Source organism: Sus scrofa, chromosome 2 (genome assembly GCF_054392235.1).
Source record: "Sus scrofa isolate SSC_HxYL_T2T_F1_AM1 chromosome 2, Sscrofa_HxYL_maternal_Yorkshire_Landrace_v2.0, whole genome shotgun sequence".
Lineage (NCBI taxonomy): Eukaryota > Metazoa > Chordata > Mammalia > Artiodactyla > Suidae > Sus > Sus scrofa.
Window position 1 is genome coordinate 90,600,450 of NC_139384.1, and position 15,594 is coordinate 90,616,043.

Sequence of the window (15,594 nt, forward strand, 5' to 3'; positions counted from 1 at the left end):
ATCACCCTTGGTTATTGGCAGTCATTACCTCTAGTCCCGCTGACTGGTGAAGTCAAGCCCACAGGTAGATAATCCCTACTCCCTCCACCTCCCACACCCTACACTCCTTGTCTTTGTCAGGCAGAAAGCCTGAAGAAGCTTCCTTATGGGTTTTTCTACAGAGTTCCCATGTGGTTCAGTGAGTTAAGAACCTGACTAGTATTCATGAGGATGCGAGATCAGTCCCTGGCCTCATTCATTGGGTTAAGGATCTGGTGTTGCTACAAGCTGCAGTGTAGATCACAGATGCGGCTCATATCTAATGTTGCTGTGGCGTAGGCGGGCAGCTGAAGCTCTGAGTCAACCCCTAGCCTGGGAACTTCCACATGCTGCAGGTGCAGCCATTAAAAGGGGGGAAAAAAGAACATGGATTTTCTAGATCCAGTGTCTGCCAGAAAACTTGTCCTTCTGCCAAAATCTCAGGGACTCCTTTCCAGACTGCATCTCTGCCTCGCCCCCTCTGTCTTCAGACTCCCCTCTTTCCTCTTCATCTCTCCCTCTATAACTGCATCTCTCCTAGTTGGGTTTACAGATGGGGGCTGGGGGAGGCTGAGGGATTGGCTGAGTGGAGTGGCTCTGATGGAGGTGGCCTTTTTGCAGTTGGACACTGCCACCCTCTTGTGGTCCAAGCAGCACATGAACAGAACCAGGTGCTCAACACCAATAGCCGTTACCTGCACGACAACATCGTGGATTATGCACAAAGGCTATCAGAGACCCTGCCGGAGAAGCTCTGTGTGTTTTATTTCCTGAATTCTGGGTAAGTGTGCTACGGCCAGCCACCAGCAAGAGAGTGAGACAGCGATGGGGAGATTTGCTCATGTGGGCACAGCACAGTGTAGCCGACTGAGTGAAGGAGGAGGCAGCTCTCAGTGTGCTGGGTACATGCACTTCCCAGCCATGGGCCCTGCTGCTTCTCTGTCAGTCCAGTTTCCTATTCTCTTAGTAAGAGATGCCACTATGTCCCTTCCAGGATCATTGCTGGGGCTTAGCAAGATTCCTTAATTTCTGCCTTAGGAATATGCAGGTGCAGTGGTGGGAGCTACGGCCAAAATTCCTGCTCCATAAGGAACAGGAACATTAATGATTCCTCAAAGAGATTTGAAGTTACAAAGAGGGGTCCTTGTCTGGAGGAAAAATATAGGAAGTAATCAGACATAGAAACAGTAATAGGAGGAGTTTCCATTGTGGTGCAGTGGAAACGAATCTGACTAGGAACCACGAGGTTGCAGGTTCAGTCCCTGGCCTCGATCAGTCAGTTAAGGATCTGGCGTGGCTGTGGCTGTGGCTGGCAGCTATAGCTCTGATTTGACCCCTAGCCTGGGAACCTCCATGTGCCATGAATGTGGCCCTAAAAAGCAAAAAGAAAGAAAGAAACAGTAGGGTGACCTGGCCTGCTCTGAGAGGAAGTCAGGGAAGGCTTCCCTAAAGAAGTAATGTTAGGCTGAGAGCTGACTAGGAGATCACTAGATGAGGAGGAAGGTAGGGTGCTGCCCACTCCATTGGAAGCATTCTTTTTTTTTTTTTTTTTTTTTTTTTTTTAATTATGTTGTTTTTTTTGTTTTTTGTTTTTTTTTTTTTTGTCTTTTTGCCATTTCTTGGGCCGCTCTCGCGGCATATGGAGGTTCCCAGGCTAGGGGTCTAATCGGAGCTGTAGCTGCCAGCCTACGCCAGAGCCACAGCAACGCAGGATCCGAGCCGCGTCTGCGACCTACACCACAGCTCACAGCAACGCCGAAACCTTGACCCACTGAGCAAGGGCAGGGATCGAACCCGCAACCTCATGGTTCCTAGTCGGATTCGTTAACCACTGCGCCACGACGGGAACTCCTGGAAGCATTCTTGTCAAGGCTGGTCATCACACAGAACAGCCTGTGCAAAAGGCCCTGTGGCAGGAAGGGTATTGGTACCCAGCACACTTGAGCTGATAGACGGCCAGTGAGGGAGAGCAGAGGGTGAAAGGACGCTGGAGAGAGAGGCAGGGACCATCACCAAGAGCTTTATTGGTCAAACGAGTAATCAAGTTTTTATCCTAAGAGCATTGGGAAGCCATCAGAGGGTTTTAATCAGGTAAGTGATGTCATCAGGACTGGAGGAGAGCAAGAATGGACATCATTAGGCATCGGTTCAGTTGCTGAGTGACAGGAGATGCTACACTAGGTGTAGCAGTGGAGGTAGAAATGGCCAATGATGGTGTGTACATAGAACCAGCCATTTACATAGTACATTCATTGATTCCCTCCCCACTAGAAAGTTTAACTCATAACCTTCCTTTTACAGATAAAGAAATAGCAGTTCAAAGAAAGGAAGTAGCTTGCCCAGGGTCATCCACAGAGGAGATGGCAGAGCCAGAACTAGAACCTTTCAGAAAAGAGCAGAAAGCTGGGTCTAGGAGTCGGAGCTGCTTCTGCAGTGGAGGAAAGGACATAATGTAGCTTATTCCACCACATTTACTCTGTGGATTCCAGTGACTTCTCTGTTGCCAAATCCAGTGGTTTCTTTACTGTCCTTGGCTTCCTCTGTCTCGGCAATATTGACCGAGTTACCACTCTCCGGAAATGCTTTCTGCTCTTCTTCCAAGACATTGCACACTCCTGGTTCTCCGCCAGCTTCTGGACACTCCTCCTGTCTCTACCGACTCCTCCTCTTCTGTTCCTCAGGGCTGGTTCTCTCTGAGCCCTCTCCCTTCCGGACCACATCCATTCCCGTGGAATTACTTATCCCCCACATGCTGGTGACTCTCAAATTTGTATCTTCAACCCAGATGCCTCCCATGTGTTCCAGCCTCCAGGTTCCAACCATCCACTTGACTTTGGAACACCTCCAACATCACATGTCCTCCAGACATCCAGAGTTGACTGTCTCCCTCGAACACCTGGTGTGGGGCCATGGCACTGGCTCTCCCTGGCATATTCAGGCACCTACCCCAGGCCTTCCCAAGAAGACCAACCCTCCCTCTCCACCACCCCCATCCTATCTCTCCTGGCAGATGGCAGCACCATATGTACCTCTGCTCAAGCCAGAAACATGCCCTCCTCCCTGTCCTGCGTCAGGCCTGCTTTGTCGGTCTCCAGTGGTCTTCTGACTCCGTCCTCCTTGCCCCATTGCCTGGCCCCCACCTGTGCTCACCTTTGTGTCCTCCTTCTAGGTCTCCTCACTTGCACTTTAATTCCCTTCTCCTCTGTTAGACACACACAGAGGCTGCCTCTTCAAATGGGAATCATGTCCCTTCTCTGATGAAAACTTTTCAGTAGCTCCACATGGCACTGAAAAGAAAATCCAGGCTCCTTCTGCTGCCCTCCCTGTCTCCCCACTTCCTCTCGCGTGCTGCCAAGCCCCTCTTACCCTCTCACAGTTCCCAGCTCTTTTCCTTCACAGGGTCTTTGCGCGTGCTGTTCACTGTGTCTAGAAACTTCCCCTTTGGGTCTTAGGTGTGTCCTACAGCCTGGAAGTCAGAATCCAAGGTCAAGGTGCTGGCAGGTTTGGTTTTTTTTGAGGCCCCTCTCCTTGGTTGCAGGTGGCCACCTTCTTGCTGTCCCTACATGGCCTTTCTTCTGAGTGTCCCTGTATGTGTCCACATTTCTTATAAAGATGCCAGTCATACTGGATTTGGGCCACCCAGTTGGCTTTTTTGTTGTTGTTTTTCTTTTTGGTCACATCTGAGGCATATGGAAGTTCCCAAGCCGGGGACTGTAGAGATTGAATCTAAGCCACAGCTGTGACCCAAGCCACTGCACCACAGTGGGAACTGTCCAAATGGCCTCATTTTAATTTAATCACCTCTTTAAAGGCCCTCTCTCTAAGTTCAGTCACATTCTGAGGTACTGGATGTTAAGGCTTCAACACATGAATTTGAGGGGACACAATTCAGCTCATAACACCCCTTTATCTAAGGTAGGGCCCCACCTGGTTCTCTCATTACCCTGTGTCCATTGTAGCACTTACAAATGATCATTCTATGTTTTTTGGATTTTGTGACATATACCAGAGTGTCAGTTCCACGAGGGCCAGAGCCTGCCTGTTTTACTTAACTATTTTCACCCCCGCATCCTAGCATGTTGAAGACCTTTGATAAATATTCCCAAAGGAATAAGCAACTAACAAATGGTGTCCTGAATCTTCTTTCTGCTGGCCAGGCTCCTTCCCTCCAGGTTTCTCTGCAGGAAGAACTTATCCAGGGGCAAGGCCTTGGACAGCTGTCCAAGCAGTGCCCACCTTTTCTGTCATAGGTCGGAAGCCAACGACCTGGCCCTGAGGCTGGCACGCCAGTACACAGGACACTGGGACGTGGTGGTATTAGACCAGTAAGTACTGTTTCCAGAGTATGAGCCTGCCGCTTTTTGAGGATCAGTGAGGTTCTGGCTTGGGGTGCCTTGGGCAGGAGAGATGAGGGCCTGGGCTATTGGAGGGAAGCATGGGAACCTGGCTGCATAGACGTTCCCCATATACAGCAGGCAGCATTTCCCCCCAGGCTTCTCTTGTGTGACGGCAGCTTCTGAGGAGCAGACGATGCTTTAAACAGTGGTAAGAGCTGGTCCCACATTTTAGGTATTAAAACTGGCTCCCACTGTATTGAGTATCTTCTGTACCCAGGACCCAGGCCTGGGGTAAGAGCCTCATCACATTTAAGATTCATTACAGCCATGAAGGAGGACCATCCCCCACTTTACAGAGGAGGGAATGAACCCAAAGATGGTAATGATTAGCTGCCGTTAAGTAGCTAGTAAGTGGCCTTTCTGGAGGGCTTGCTGACTCCAAGGCCTGTGTTCATTCCTGGTCCTCAGACTCAGAGGCTATCAGATTGGTCTTCCTTGAGTGTCTCCTGAGGCGGGGAGACACTTGTCAGGGCCAGACCAGTGCCGCCTGAGCCCACTCTCCTTTTATCTCCCCAGTGCCTACCACGGTCACCTGAGCTCCCTGATCGACATCAGTCCCTACAAGTTCCGCGACCTGGATGGCCAGAAGGAGTGGGTCCATGTGGTATGCGCTGCCCAGGTGGGCAACAGGTCGGGGCTCGTGGCCCAGCCAGGATGACATGGTGCTGTCACTCCCCACAGGCCCCTCTCCCAGACACCTACCGGGGCCTCTACCGGGAAGACCACCCCAATCCAGCTGTGGCCTACGCCAGCGAGGTGAAACGTGTGGTCAGCAGCGCACAGGAGAAGGGCAGGAAGGTAACCTCATCTATGAGGATCTGGTCCAGCAAACAGTGAATGCTGCTATTCCTGGGCTGGATCTTGGGGACCCTGAGAGAAATCGGAACCAGGGCCTGCCCTTGGGGAATCTAGTCGGGGGGTTAATTGCTCAGAGTTTCAGTAGAGATATGCCCTGGGCATTACTAGAGTCCAGGGGCCTAGGCTTGACTAGTATGGGGGTGAAGGGGCCCCCGAGGAGGGGGTGCTGTGTGACTTCAATTATACATGGTGAGTAGGAGTTAGCCATTCAAGGTGGGGTAAGAGGTAGACAAAGAAAGGCATCCTCAACAGAGGGGCTGCCTCTGAGGAACCACATGAGTGTGGGGCCAGGCTGAGCAGCCAGGAGATGAGGCTAGACAGGCAGCAGGACCGTAGGCCGGAGGACTGCAAGTACCCTCTAGCTGAGGGGCTAGAGGCCATGGGGAACCTTTACAGACTTTTTTTTTTTTTTTTTTTTTGCCTTTTCTTGAGCCGCTCCCATGGCATTTGGAGGTTCCCAGGCTAGGGGTCCAATCGGAGCTGTAGCCACTGGCCTATGCCAGAGCCACAGCAACGCGGGATCCGAGCCGCATCTGCGACCTACACCACAGCTCACGGCAATGCCGGATCCTTAACCCACTGAGCAAGGCCAGAGATTGAACCTGCAGCCTCATGGTTCCTAGTCGGATTCGTTAACCACTGCGCCACGACGGGAACTCCACCTTTATAGACTTTTAAGAGAAATAAGACCAGGGGATACACTTGAATGGGGCCAGTGTGGGGGCAGGTGACAAGGAGGCCCTGTTGGCGCCAGTGAGCCATGGGAAGACCCACCCAGGGCAGCATAGTGGAGATGGATTGCAGGGCAGAGACAGGAAAGAGGTGTTGTACCCTGAAGGGCAGCGACTACAGCAGCAGCAGAGGGGAGGATTGGTTTGAGGGCTCTCCGGAAGGCTTTACTGAACACAACAAAGACAGGCCAGAAAGGTTGGCAGAGCCAAATCCAGGAAGCCTGGCCTGTGCATTTCAGATGCTCTGCATCTACATATATAAAACCAGAAAAGAGCTTGCTCCAGTGGCAGCATGAGTCAGGGACCGGTTTCCCACCCCACTGGCCCCTGCTTCATCCCAGCAGTAGCCTCTGAAGTGACTCCAAGGCAGAACACAGTTTGGAGATCATCACTATAAGCAAAAGGGTCATTGAGGGGCTTTAAACAGGGCAGTGACAAGCTCAGCATCTGGGTAGAGGCATCACCCTGGTGGCCAGTGGAGGTCCAGTTAAAACGTACCTGCAAGAGGCCAAGGCAGAAACTGGCAGATATGCCAGGAGGCAGGGGAGTCCAGGCGGAAAAGAAAAGTGGGTGCAGAGGTATTACAAGGAGTAGAGTCAGAGACTGTGCTGATGATGGATGAAGAAGGAGGCAGATCAAGGATGGGGCTAGATTTCTGTCCTAGGTAGGAGGGATGGGACACTAATAGGGGAGAAGTTGGTGGATTTTGTCTGGAGCAGGCCAAGTATAAGGGATCTGGAGGCATCCAGGTGGTAAGAATTGATTCGAGGCCTGAAAAAATGATGTCACAGACCCTCAGATGTGATGTGGGACCCAAAGTGGGGGTACAGTGATAATTAACTCATCTTGCTGGGAGCCAGCACTGAGCCAGCACCAGCAGGCCACTCTCGACTTGCCTGCAGCTCAGCCCCTCCACTGTGGCATTCCCTCCTCCTCCACAGATTGCAGCGTTCTTTGCCGAGTCTCTGCCCAGTGTGGGAGGGCAGATTGTTCCCCCGGCTGGCTTCTTCCCGGAGGTGGCAGAGTGAGTAGATGGGAGAGGCTGCCCCAGGGAGGGCAGGGCTCTAGTGGGGTTTCCCAACTTTTGTTCCCAATCCCCACCTCAGCCTGGCCTGTTTACCAGAATTTTCAGACAAAGCTCCTGAAAAAAATAGTGACTCTGAGAAGGCCAACTGTCTATGGTTCCAGCTTGGCAGATCCAGGCTTCAGAGTCCCAAGACCTCCCATGGTCTGCTCCCTGTCACCACAGTCCCCTGTCAGCCATGTGTCTTCTGCCACAGGCACATCCACAAGGCCGGAGGGGTCTTTGTTGCAGATGAGATTCAAGTGGGCTTTGGCCGAGTGGGCAAGCACTTCTGGGCCTTCCAGCTGCAGGGGGAAGACTTTGTCCCCGACATTGTCACCATGGGCAAGTCCATTGGCAATGGCCACCCTGTGGCCTGCGTGGCCACAACCCAAGCTGTAGCAAGGGCATTTGAAGCCACCGGCGTCGAGTACTTCAACACGGTGAGTGAGACTCCAGGGCCAGGAAGCACCGGGGGTGGCTTCCATACAGACCAAGACCACTACTTCTCACTCACTTTTTTGGTAAATATAGTTACTTTTCATAAATATGTTAACATGCAGTGGGTTTTTTATTTTTAAATAGCTTTTTTTAAATTAAGTTTTATTGGAATATAGTTTACTTACAATGTTGTGTTAGTTTCAAGTGTACAGGGAAGTGAATCAGTTATACATATGTTCATTCCTTTTCAGATTATTTTCCCATATAGGTTATTACACAGTATTGAGTAGATTTTCCTGTTCTATATGCTTGTTACTTACCTATTTTATATACAATACTGTGTATGTGTTAATCCTGTCTCCTAATTTACCCCTTCCCCTCCATTTCCCCTTTGGTAATCATAAAATCTTTGAGTCTGTTTCTGTTTTGTGATTAAGTTCTGTTATTTTTATTGGATTCTATATTGGTGATCTCATATGATATTTGTCTTTCTCTGACTTACTTCACTTAGTATGATAATCTCTAGGTCCATCCATGTTGCTGCAAATAGCATTATTTCGTTCTTTTTTGTGGCTGAATGGTATTCCAATGTGTATATTTGCCGTTGGCTGAATGGTATTCCATTGTGTCCATGTCTTAATCCATTAGTCTGTGGATGGACATTAGGTTTCTTCCATGTCTTGGCTACTGTAAATAGTGCTGCTGTGAACGTTGGGATACATGCATCTTTTAGAAATATGGTTTTCTCCATCTGTATGCCCAGAAGTAGGATTAGTGGATCATATAGTACTTCCGTATTTCATTTTTTAAGGAGTATCCATACTGTTCTCCATAGTGGTTGCACCAGTTTACATTCCCATCACTCATGTGGGAGGGTTCCCTTTTCTCCACACCCTCTCCAGCATTTGGCATTTGAGGATTTTTTTTTTTTTTTTGTCTTTTTTTGTCTTTTTGCTATTTCTTGGGCCACTCCTGCGGCATGTGGAGGTTCCCAGGCTAGGGATCTAATCGGAGCTGTAGCCACCAGCCTACGCCAGAGCCACAGCAACACAGGATCCGAGCCACATCTGCGACCTACACCACAGCTCACGGCAATGCCGGATCGTTAACCCACTGAGCAAGGGCAGGGACTGAACCCACAACCTCATGGTTCCTAGTCAGATTCATTAACCACTGCGCCACGACAGGAACTCCGAGGATATTTTGATGATGGCTAGTCTGACTGGTGTGAGGTGGTACCTCATTATAGTTTTGATTTGCATTTCCCTAATAATTAGTGATGTGGAGTATTTTTTCATTTGCTTTTTGGCCATCTGTCTTCTTTGGAGAAATGTCTGTTTAGATCTTCTGACCATTTTTTAATTTAGTTATTTTTTATATAAGGCTGCATGAGATGTATATATTTTGGAGATTAATCCCGTGTCAGTTGCTTCATTTGCAAATATTTTCTCCCATTCTGTGGGTTGTCTTTTTTTTTTTTATGGTTTCCTTTTCTGTGCGAAAGCTTTTAAATTTAATTAGATCCCATTTGTTTATTTTTGCTTTTGTTTTCTTTGCTTTCTTCTAGGAATTTTATGGTTTCAAGTCATCTAGCTCTTTAATCCATTTTGTGTTTATTTTTGCTTATGTTATGAAAAATGTTCTAATTACATTCTTTTACATGTAACTGTCCAGTTTTCCCAGCACCACTTTTTTTTTTTGCCAGCCCCACTTACTGAAGAGACTGTCTCTTCTCCATTGTATATTCTTGCTTCCTTTGTTATAGATTAGTTAACCATAAGTATGTGGGTTTATATCTAGGCTCTCTATTCTGTCCCATTGATCTATGTGTCTGTTTTTGTGCCAGTACCATACCAGTTTTTGGTGGTAGTGGTGGTGGTGGGGTTTCTGTTGTTGTTTGCTTGGGATTGTGTGTGTGTGTGTGCTGTTTTTTTGTTTTGCTTTGGTTTGGTTTTGCTTTTTAGGGCCATACCAGCAGCATATGGAAGTTCCCAGGCTAGAGGTTCAATCAGAGCTGCAGCTGCCAGCCTACACCATAGACACAGCAACACAACCTATACCACAGCTCATAGCAATGCCAGATCCTTAACCCACTGAGTGAGGCCAGGGATTGAACCATTATCCTCATGGATACTAATTGGGTTCGTTACCAGTGAGCCACAGCAGGAACTCCAGTACCATACTGTTTTTATGACTGTAGCTTTGTAATATAGTCTGAAGTCAGGGAGCTCTGTTTTTCTTTCTCAAGATTGCTTTGGCTGTCCAGGGTCTTTTGTGTTAGAATTTTAAAATATTCTGTTCTACTTCTATGAAAAATGCCATGGATGATTTAATAGGGATTGCACTGAATTTGTAGATTGCCTTAGTATGGTCATTTTGACAATATTGATTTGTCCAATCTAAGAGCATGGTATATCTTTCCATCTGGTTGTGTCATCTTCAATTTCACTGTGTTATCAATATCTTAAAGTTTTCAGAGTGCAGGTCTTTTGCCTCTTTAGGTAGGTTTATTCCTAGGTATTTATTCCTCTTTGATACAATAGTAAATGGGATTGTTTCCTTAACTTCTCTTTCTGCTCTTTCATTGTTAGTGTATAGGAATGCAAGAGATTTCTGTGTGTTAATTTTGTATCCTATAACTATCAATTTTATTGATGAACTTTAGTAGTTTTCTGATAGCATCTTTAGGATTTTCTCTGTATAGTATCATGTCATCTGCAAACAGTGACAGTTTTACTTCTTCTTTTCCAGTTTGGATTCCTTTTATTTCTTCTCTCATTACTGTAGTGAGGATTTCCAAAACTGTAGAATAAAAGTGGTGAGAGTGGACATCTTTATCTTGTTCCTGATCTTAGTGGAAATGCCTTTCACCATTTAGAATGAATGGCCTTTACTTTGTTGAGGTAGGTTCCCTCTATGCCCACTTTCTGGACAGTTTTTATCAAAGATGGATGTCGAATTTTGTCAAAAGCTTTTTCTGCATCTATTGAGATGACGTATGGTTTTTTGTTTGTTTTTATTTTTTTAGGGCAACACCCATGGCATGTGGAGGTTCCCAGGCTAGGGATCTAATCAGAGCTACAGCTGCCAGCCAACACCAGAACCACAGCAACACCAGATCGGAGCCGCATCTGTGACCTACACTATAGCTCATGGCAGCGCCACATCCTTTACCCACTGATCAAGGCCAGGGATCGAACCCGTAACCTCATTGTTCCTAGTCAGATTCGTTTCCACTGCGCCACAACAGGAACTCCGAGATGACTGTGTGGTTTTTATTCTTCTGTTTGACAATGTGGTATAGCACAGCATATTTTTCAAATTTCTCAGTTTTAATTTCTATACAGTAAGTGTCAATAGATATTATCCAAATAAATAAAAGCTCTTCGGCTTCCTCAATAATTTTTGAGAGTATAAAGGGATTCTAAGACCAAAAGTTTGAGAACCACTGCGTTATCATTCAGTTGGAGGTTTTTCACACCTTCTTAACTTCTGACTAACTGACACTGAAGTCAAAGGTCATGTCTTGTGTGGTACTTATTCTCTTGACACTTAGTATGTAAAGTGTGTTGAGGTACTTGGTTGTTCTGCACATCCTTGAGAAAAATGTAGGTCCTCTAAATGTTGTTTGTGGAACTCTCTGAAGGTCTCTTAGGCCATACTTGTTAATCATGTTGTTTGAATCTTCTGTATTCTTGCTGGGATTTTTTCCTCTTAACCTATTAGTAATTGAGGACTATGTTGAAATCTCACACTGTGATGAAAAACTGATTTTTTCCTGTAATAGTGTTCACATTTTTTTAATACTATTAATTTTTGCTTCATATATTTTGAGACTATTAACCGTGTGTATACAGATGTATCTATTTTTGTTTGTGTTCTTAGGGCACTGAATCTTTTTCTTGATTGAGGTGTAACCAATGTATAACATTTTATTTGTTTCAGATGTACAACATAATGATTCAATACTTATGCGTATATATATATATATATATATGTATAGTATGATCACCACAATGATTCTAGTTAATAGTTAACATTCATCACCATGCAGTTACAGGTTTGTTTTTTTTTTTTTTCTTGTGATGAGAACTTTAAAGATTTACTCTCTTGGAGTTCCCGTTGTGGCGCAGTGGTTAATGAATCTGACTAGGAACCATGAGGTTGTGGGTTCGATCCCTGCCCTTGCTCAGTGGGTTAACGATCTGGCGTTGCCGTGAGCTGTGGTGTAGGTCGCAGACGCAGCTCAGATCCCGCGTTGCTGTGGCTCTGGCATAGGCCGGGCTACAGGTCCGATTAGTCCGCGGGAAGCGGCTCTAGCAAAGGCAAAAAGACAAAAACAAAAAACAAAAAACAGATTTACTCTCTTAGCAGCTTTCATCCATACAATACAGCATTGTTAACTACAGCCACTATGGTACACATTACATTCCTGGGACTTAACTATTTTATAACTCCAAGTTTGTGGAGTTCCCATCGTGGCTCAGCAGTAACGACTCTGACTAGTATCCATGAGGACATGGGTTCGTTCCCTGGCCTTGCTCAGTGGATTAAGGATCCAGCATTGCCATGAGATGTGGTATAGGTCACAGACGCAACTTGGATCTGGCATTACCTTGGCTGTGGTGATTTGACCTCTAGCCTGGGAACTTCATCATGCTGTGGCTGTGGCCCTAAAAAACTTTTTTTAAAAAGGCTGAAAGTTTATACTATTTGATCTCCTTCACCCATTTTGCCCATCTCCACCTTTGGCAATCACCAGTCTGTTCTCTGTATCTAAGAGTTCAGGGGTTTTTTGGTTTGGGCCGGGGTGGGGAGGTTGTTTTTTGTTTTCTTTTTTGTTTGTTTTTTAATTTTTTTTACAGAATAAAATACATATATTTAAACACAATTACATTCACACAGATTATTATATCATGGATCTTAAGAAACAGATTAAGTGACTCCCTCTGGAGAAGTGGAATGGAAAATATACTGAGACAAATAGGAAATTTATTCTGTGCTTTATCCCATTTTGTATGGCTTTCATCTTTACTATTTAGTATTATCTATTACATTTCAATTTTTCTTTAAAAATTAGCATTATATTAAAATTGTGTATATTATGCAACTAAAATTTATAAAGAAGAAAGCGGAGTTCCCGTCGTGGCGCAGTGGTTAACCAATCTGACTAGGAACCATGAGGTTGCGGGTTCAGTCCCTGCCCTTGCTCAGTGGGTTAACAATCCGGCATTGCTGTGAGCTGTGGTGTAGGCCGCAGACGCGGCTCGGATCCCACATTGCTGTGGCTCTGGCGTAGGCTAGGGGCTACAGCTCCGATTCGACCCCTAGCCCAGGAACCTCCATATGCCGTGGGAGCGGCCCAAAGAAATAGCAAAAAGACAAAAAAATTTAAAAATAAAAAATAAAAAAATATATAAAGAAGAAAGCCTTATATACCATTAAATATTTTATATAGCATAATAAAAAGAATAACTTAACTGGTAAGAATAACAAAAATAATACACCCTCTGAAAATAATTAAAATATAAAATGCATAAATTGGTTAAAAAACAGCATAACTATATAAATATGTCCTCACAACTTGTTACATCTTATTGATTCTTCACTATAGGCATTACACCATTCTAGGTGATGTGATAATAAACAAGACATTATAGACCTTACATTGTACCATGGAGAGAAATGGTTATTAACAATGCAATTGTAGAACTGTATTATTTAATTGTACAGTTGCATTATTTAATTATAATTATCATAAATTCTTTGATGGAGAGGAAATCAGAATCAGATCTAAGGAGACTTCAGCATTCCAAGAATGATGTCAAATGACCCCCTTCATGGTGGATTATGCACTTATTTACTATGAGATATATTTCTTCTCTATTTCATCTTGGTTTAGTCTTAGGAAGATTGTACTTTTCTAAGAATTTGTCCATTTCTTCTAGGTTTTCCATTTTATTGGCATATAGTTGCATATAGTAGTCTCTTATGATCCTTTGTGTTTCTGTGGTGTCCGTTATTACTTCTCATTTTTCATTTCGAATTTTATTGATTTGAGTCCTCTCTCTTTTTTGCTTGATAAGTCTGGCTAGGGGTTTATCAATTTTGTTGATCTTTTCAAAGAACCAGCTTTTTGTTTCATTGATCTTTTCTATGGTTTTATTTATTTCTATTTCATTGATTTCTGCTCTGATCTTTATGATTTCTTTCCTTCTACTAACTTTAGGTCTTGTCTGTTCTTCTCTCTCGAGCTGCTTTAGATGTAAAGTTAGCTTGTTTATTTGAGCTTTTTCTTGTTTCCTGAGGTGGGCTTGTATTGCTATAAACTTTCCTCTTAGAACAGCTTTTGCTGAGAACTATGTCTAGATACTCATGTTGCAACAGAAGAAAGGGTGGGGGAAAAACTGTAATTGTAATGTATACATGTAAGGATAACCTGACCCCCTTGCTATACAGTGGGAAAATAAAAAAAATTTAAAAAAAAGAAAAAGAACAGCTTTTGCTGCATCCCATAGGTTTTGGAGTGTCATATCTTCGTTGTCATTTGCTGCCAGGTATTTTTTAATTTCCTCTTTGATTTCTTCAATGATCCATTGGTTGTTTAGTAGCATGTTGTTTCGTCTCCACCTGTTTGTGTTTTTTGCAGATTTTTTCTTGTTGTTGATTTCCAGTCATATAGCATTGTGGTCAGAAAAAAATGCTTGATATGATTTCAATTTTCTTAAAGTTACTGAGGTTGGATTTGTAGCCCAGGATATGATCAATGTTAGAGAATGTCCCATGTGCACTTGAGAAGAATGTGTATTCTGTTGCTTTTGGATGAAATGTCCTATAAATATCTATTAAGTCCATCTGGTTTAATGCTTCATTCAGAGCCTGTGTTTCCTTATTGATTTTCTGTCTGGTCGATCTGTCCATTGCTGTAAGTGGGGTGTTAAAGTCCCCCACTATGACTGTGTTATTGTCAATTTCTCCTTTTAAGGTTGTTAGCAGTTGCCTTATATATTGGGTGAACCTGTGTTGGGTGCTTAGATATTTAAAATTGTTATATCATCTTCTTGGGTTGATCCTTTGATCATTATGTAATGTCCTTCTTTGTCCCTGAAAATATTCTTCATTTTAAAGTCTATTTTGTCTGATATGAGTATTGCTACTCCAGATTTCTTTTGATCCCCGTTTGCATGAAATATTTTCTTCCATCCTCTCACTTTCAATTTCTATGTGTCCCTAGAAGTGAAGTGGGTCCCTTGAAGACAGCATATATATGGGTCTTGTTTTTGTATCCATTCAGCCAGTCTGTGTCTTTTGGTTGGGGCATTTAGTCCATTCACATTTAAGGACATTATTGATATGTATGTTCTTATTGCCATTTTATTAATTACTTTGGATTTGTTTTTGATGCTCTTTTTTCTTTTCTTCTTCTCTTGTTCTTTTCTGCCTAGAGAAGTTCCTTTAGTATTTGTCGTGAGGCTGGTTTGGTGTTGCTGAATTCTCTCAGCTTTTGCTTATCTGTGAAGGTTTTGATTTCTCCTTCAAATCTGAACAAGAGCCTTGCTGGGTAGAGTAAAATTGGTTGGAGGTTTTTTCCTTTCATCACGTTGAGTATATCATGCCACTCCCTTCTGGCCTGCAGAGTTTCTGTTGAAAAATCTGCCGATATCCTCATGGACACTAGTCAGGTTCATTACCACTGAGTCACAACAGGAACTCCTGCAGTGGGTTTCTTAACCTCCTGCGCCACAGTGGGAACTGACTTCTCATTTTGTTGATGGTTTCCTTTTTTGTGCAGAAGCTTTTCAGTTTAATGTCCTCCCATCTGTTTATTTTTGCTTTTGTTACCTTTTCTTTTAGTGTCAAAACCAAAAAGTCTTAGTTGGTGTTCCCATTGTGGCTCAGTGGGCTAAGGACCTGACCTTATCTCTGTGAGGATGATAGTTCACTCCCTGGCCTCACTCAGTGCGTTAAAGACCCAGCAGTGCTGCAAACTGTGGCATAAGTCACAGATAGGGCCCAGATCCAGTGTTACTGTGGCTGTGGTGTAGACCTCAGCTGCAGTTCTGATATGTCCCCTGATCCAGGAACT

At 44.5% G+C, this 15,594-nt stretch overlaps 1 protein-coding gene across 14 annotated transcripts in view; it reads left to right on the plus strand.

The window, feature by feature from the left end:
* PHYKPL (5-phosphohydroxy-L-lysine phospho-lyase) overlaps positions 1–15,594 on the plus strand; it is a 48,621-nt gene that overhangs the window by 2,334 nt on the left and 30,693 nt on the right. For all 14 annotated transcript variants that reach the window (XR_002341728.2, XR_014837994.1, XR_014837995.1 and 11 more), the window contains exons 3-8: positions 640–799; positions 4,269–4,343; positions 4,932–5,019; positions 5,097–5,213; positions 6,946–7,028; positions 7,285–7,510. Coding sequence is in view for 9 of the 14 variants with exons in the window: in XM_085013709.1 (XP_084869835.1) it covers positions 640–799; positions 4,269–4,343; positions 4,932–5,019; positions 5,097–5,213; positions 6,946–7,028; positions 7,285–7,510 (749 nt within the window). In the remaining 5 variants the exon portion in view is untranslated. The remainder of the gene's footprint in view (positions 1–639; positions 800–4,268; positions 4,344–4,931; positions 5,020–5,096; positions 5,214–6,945; positions 7,029–7,284; positions 7,511–15,594) is intronic.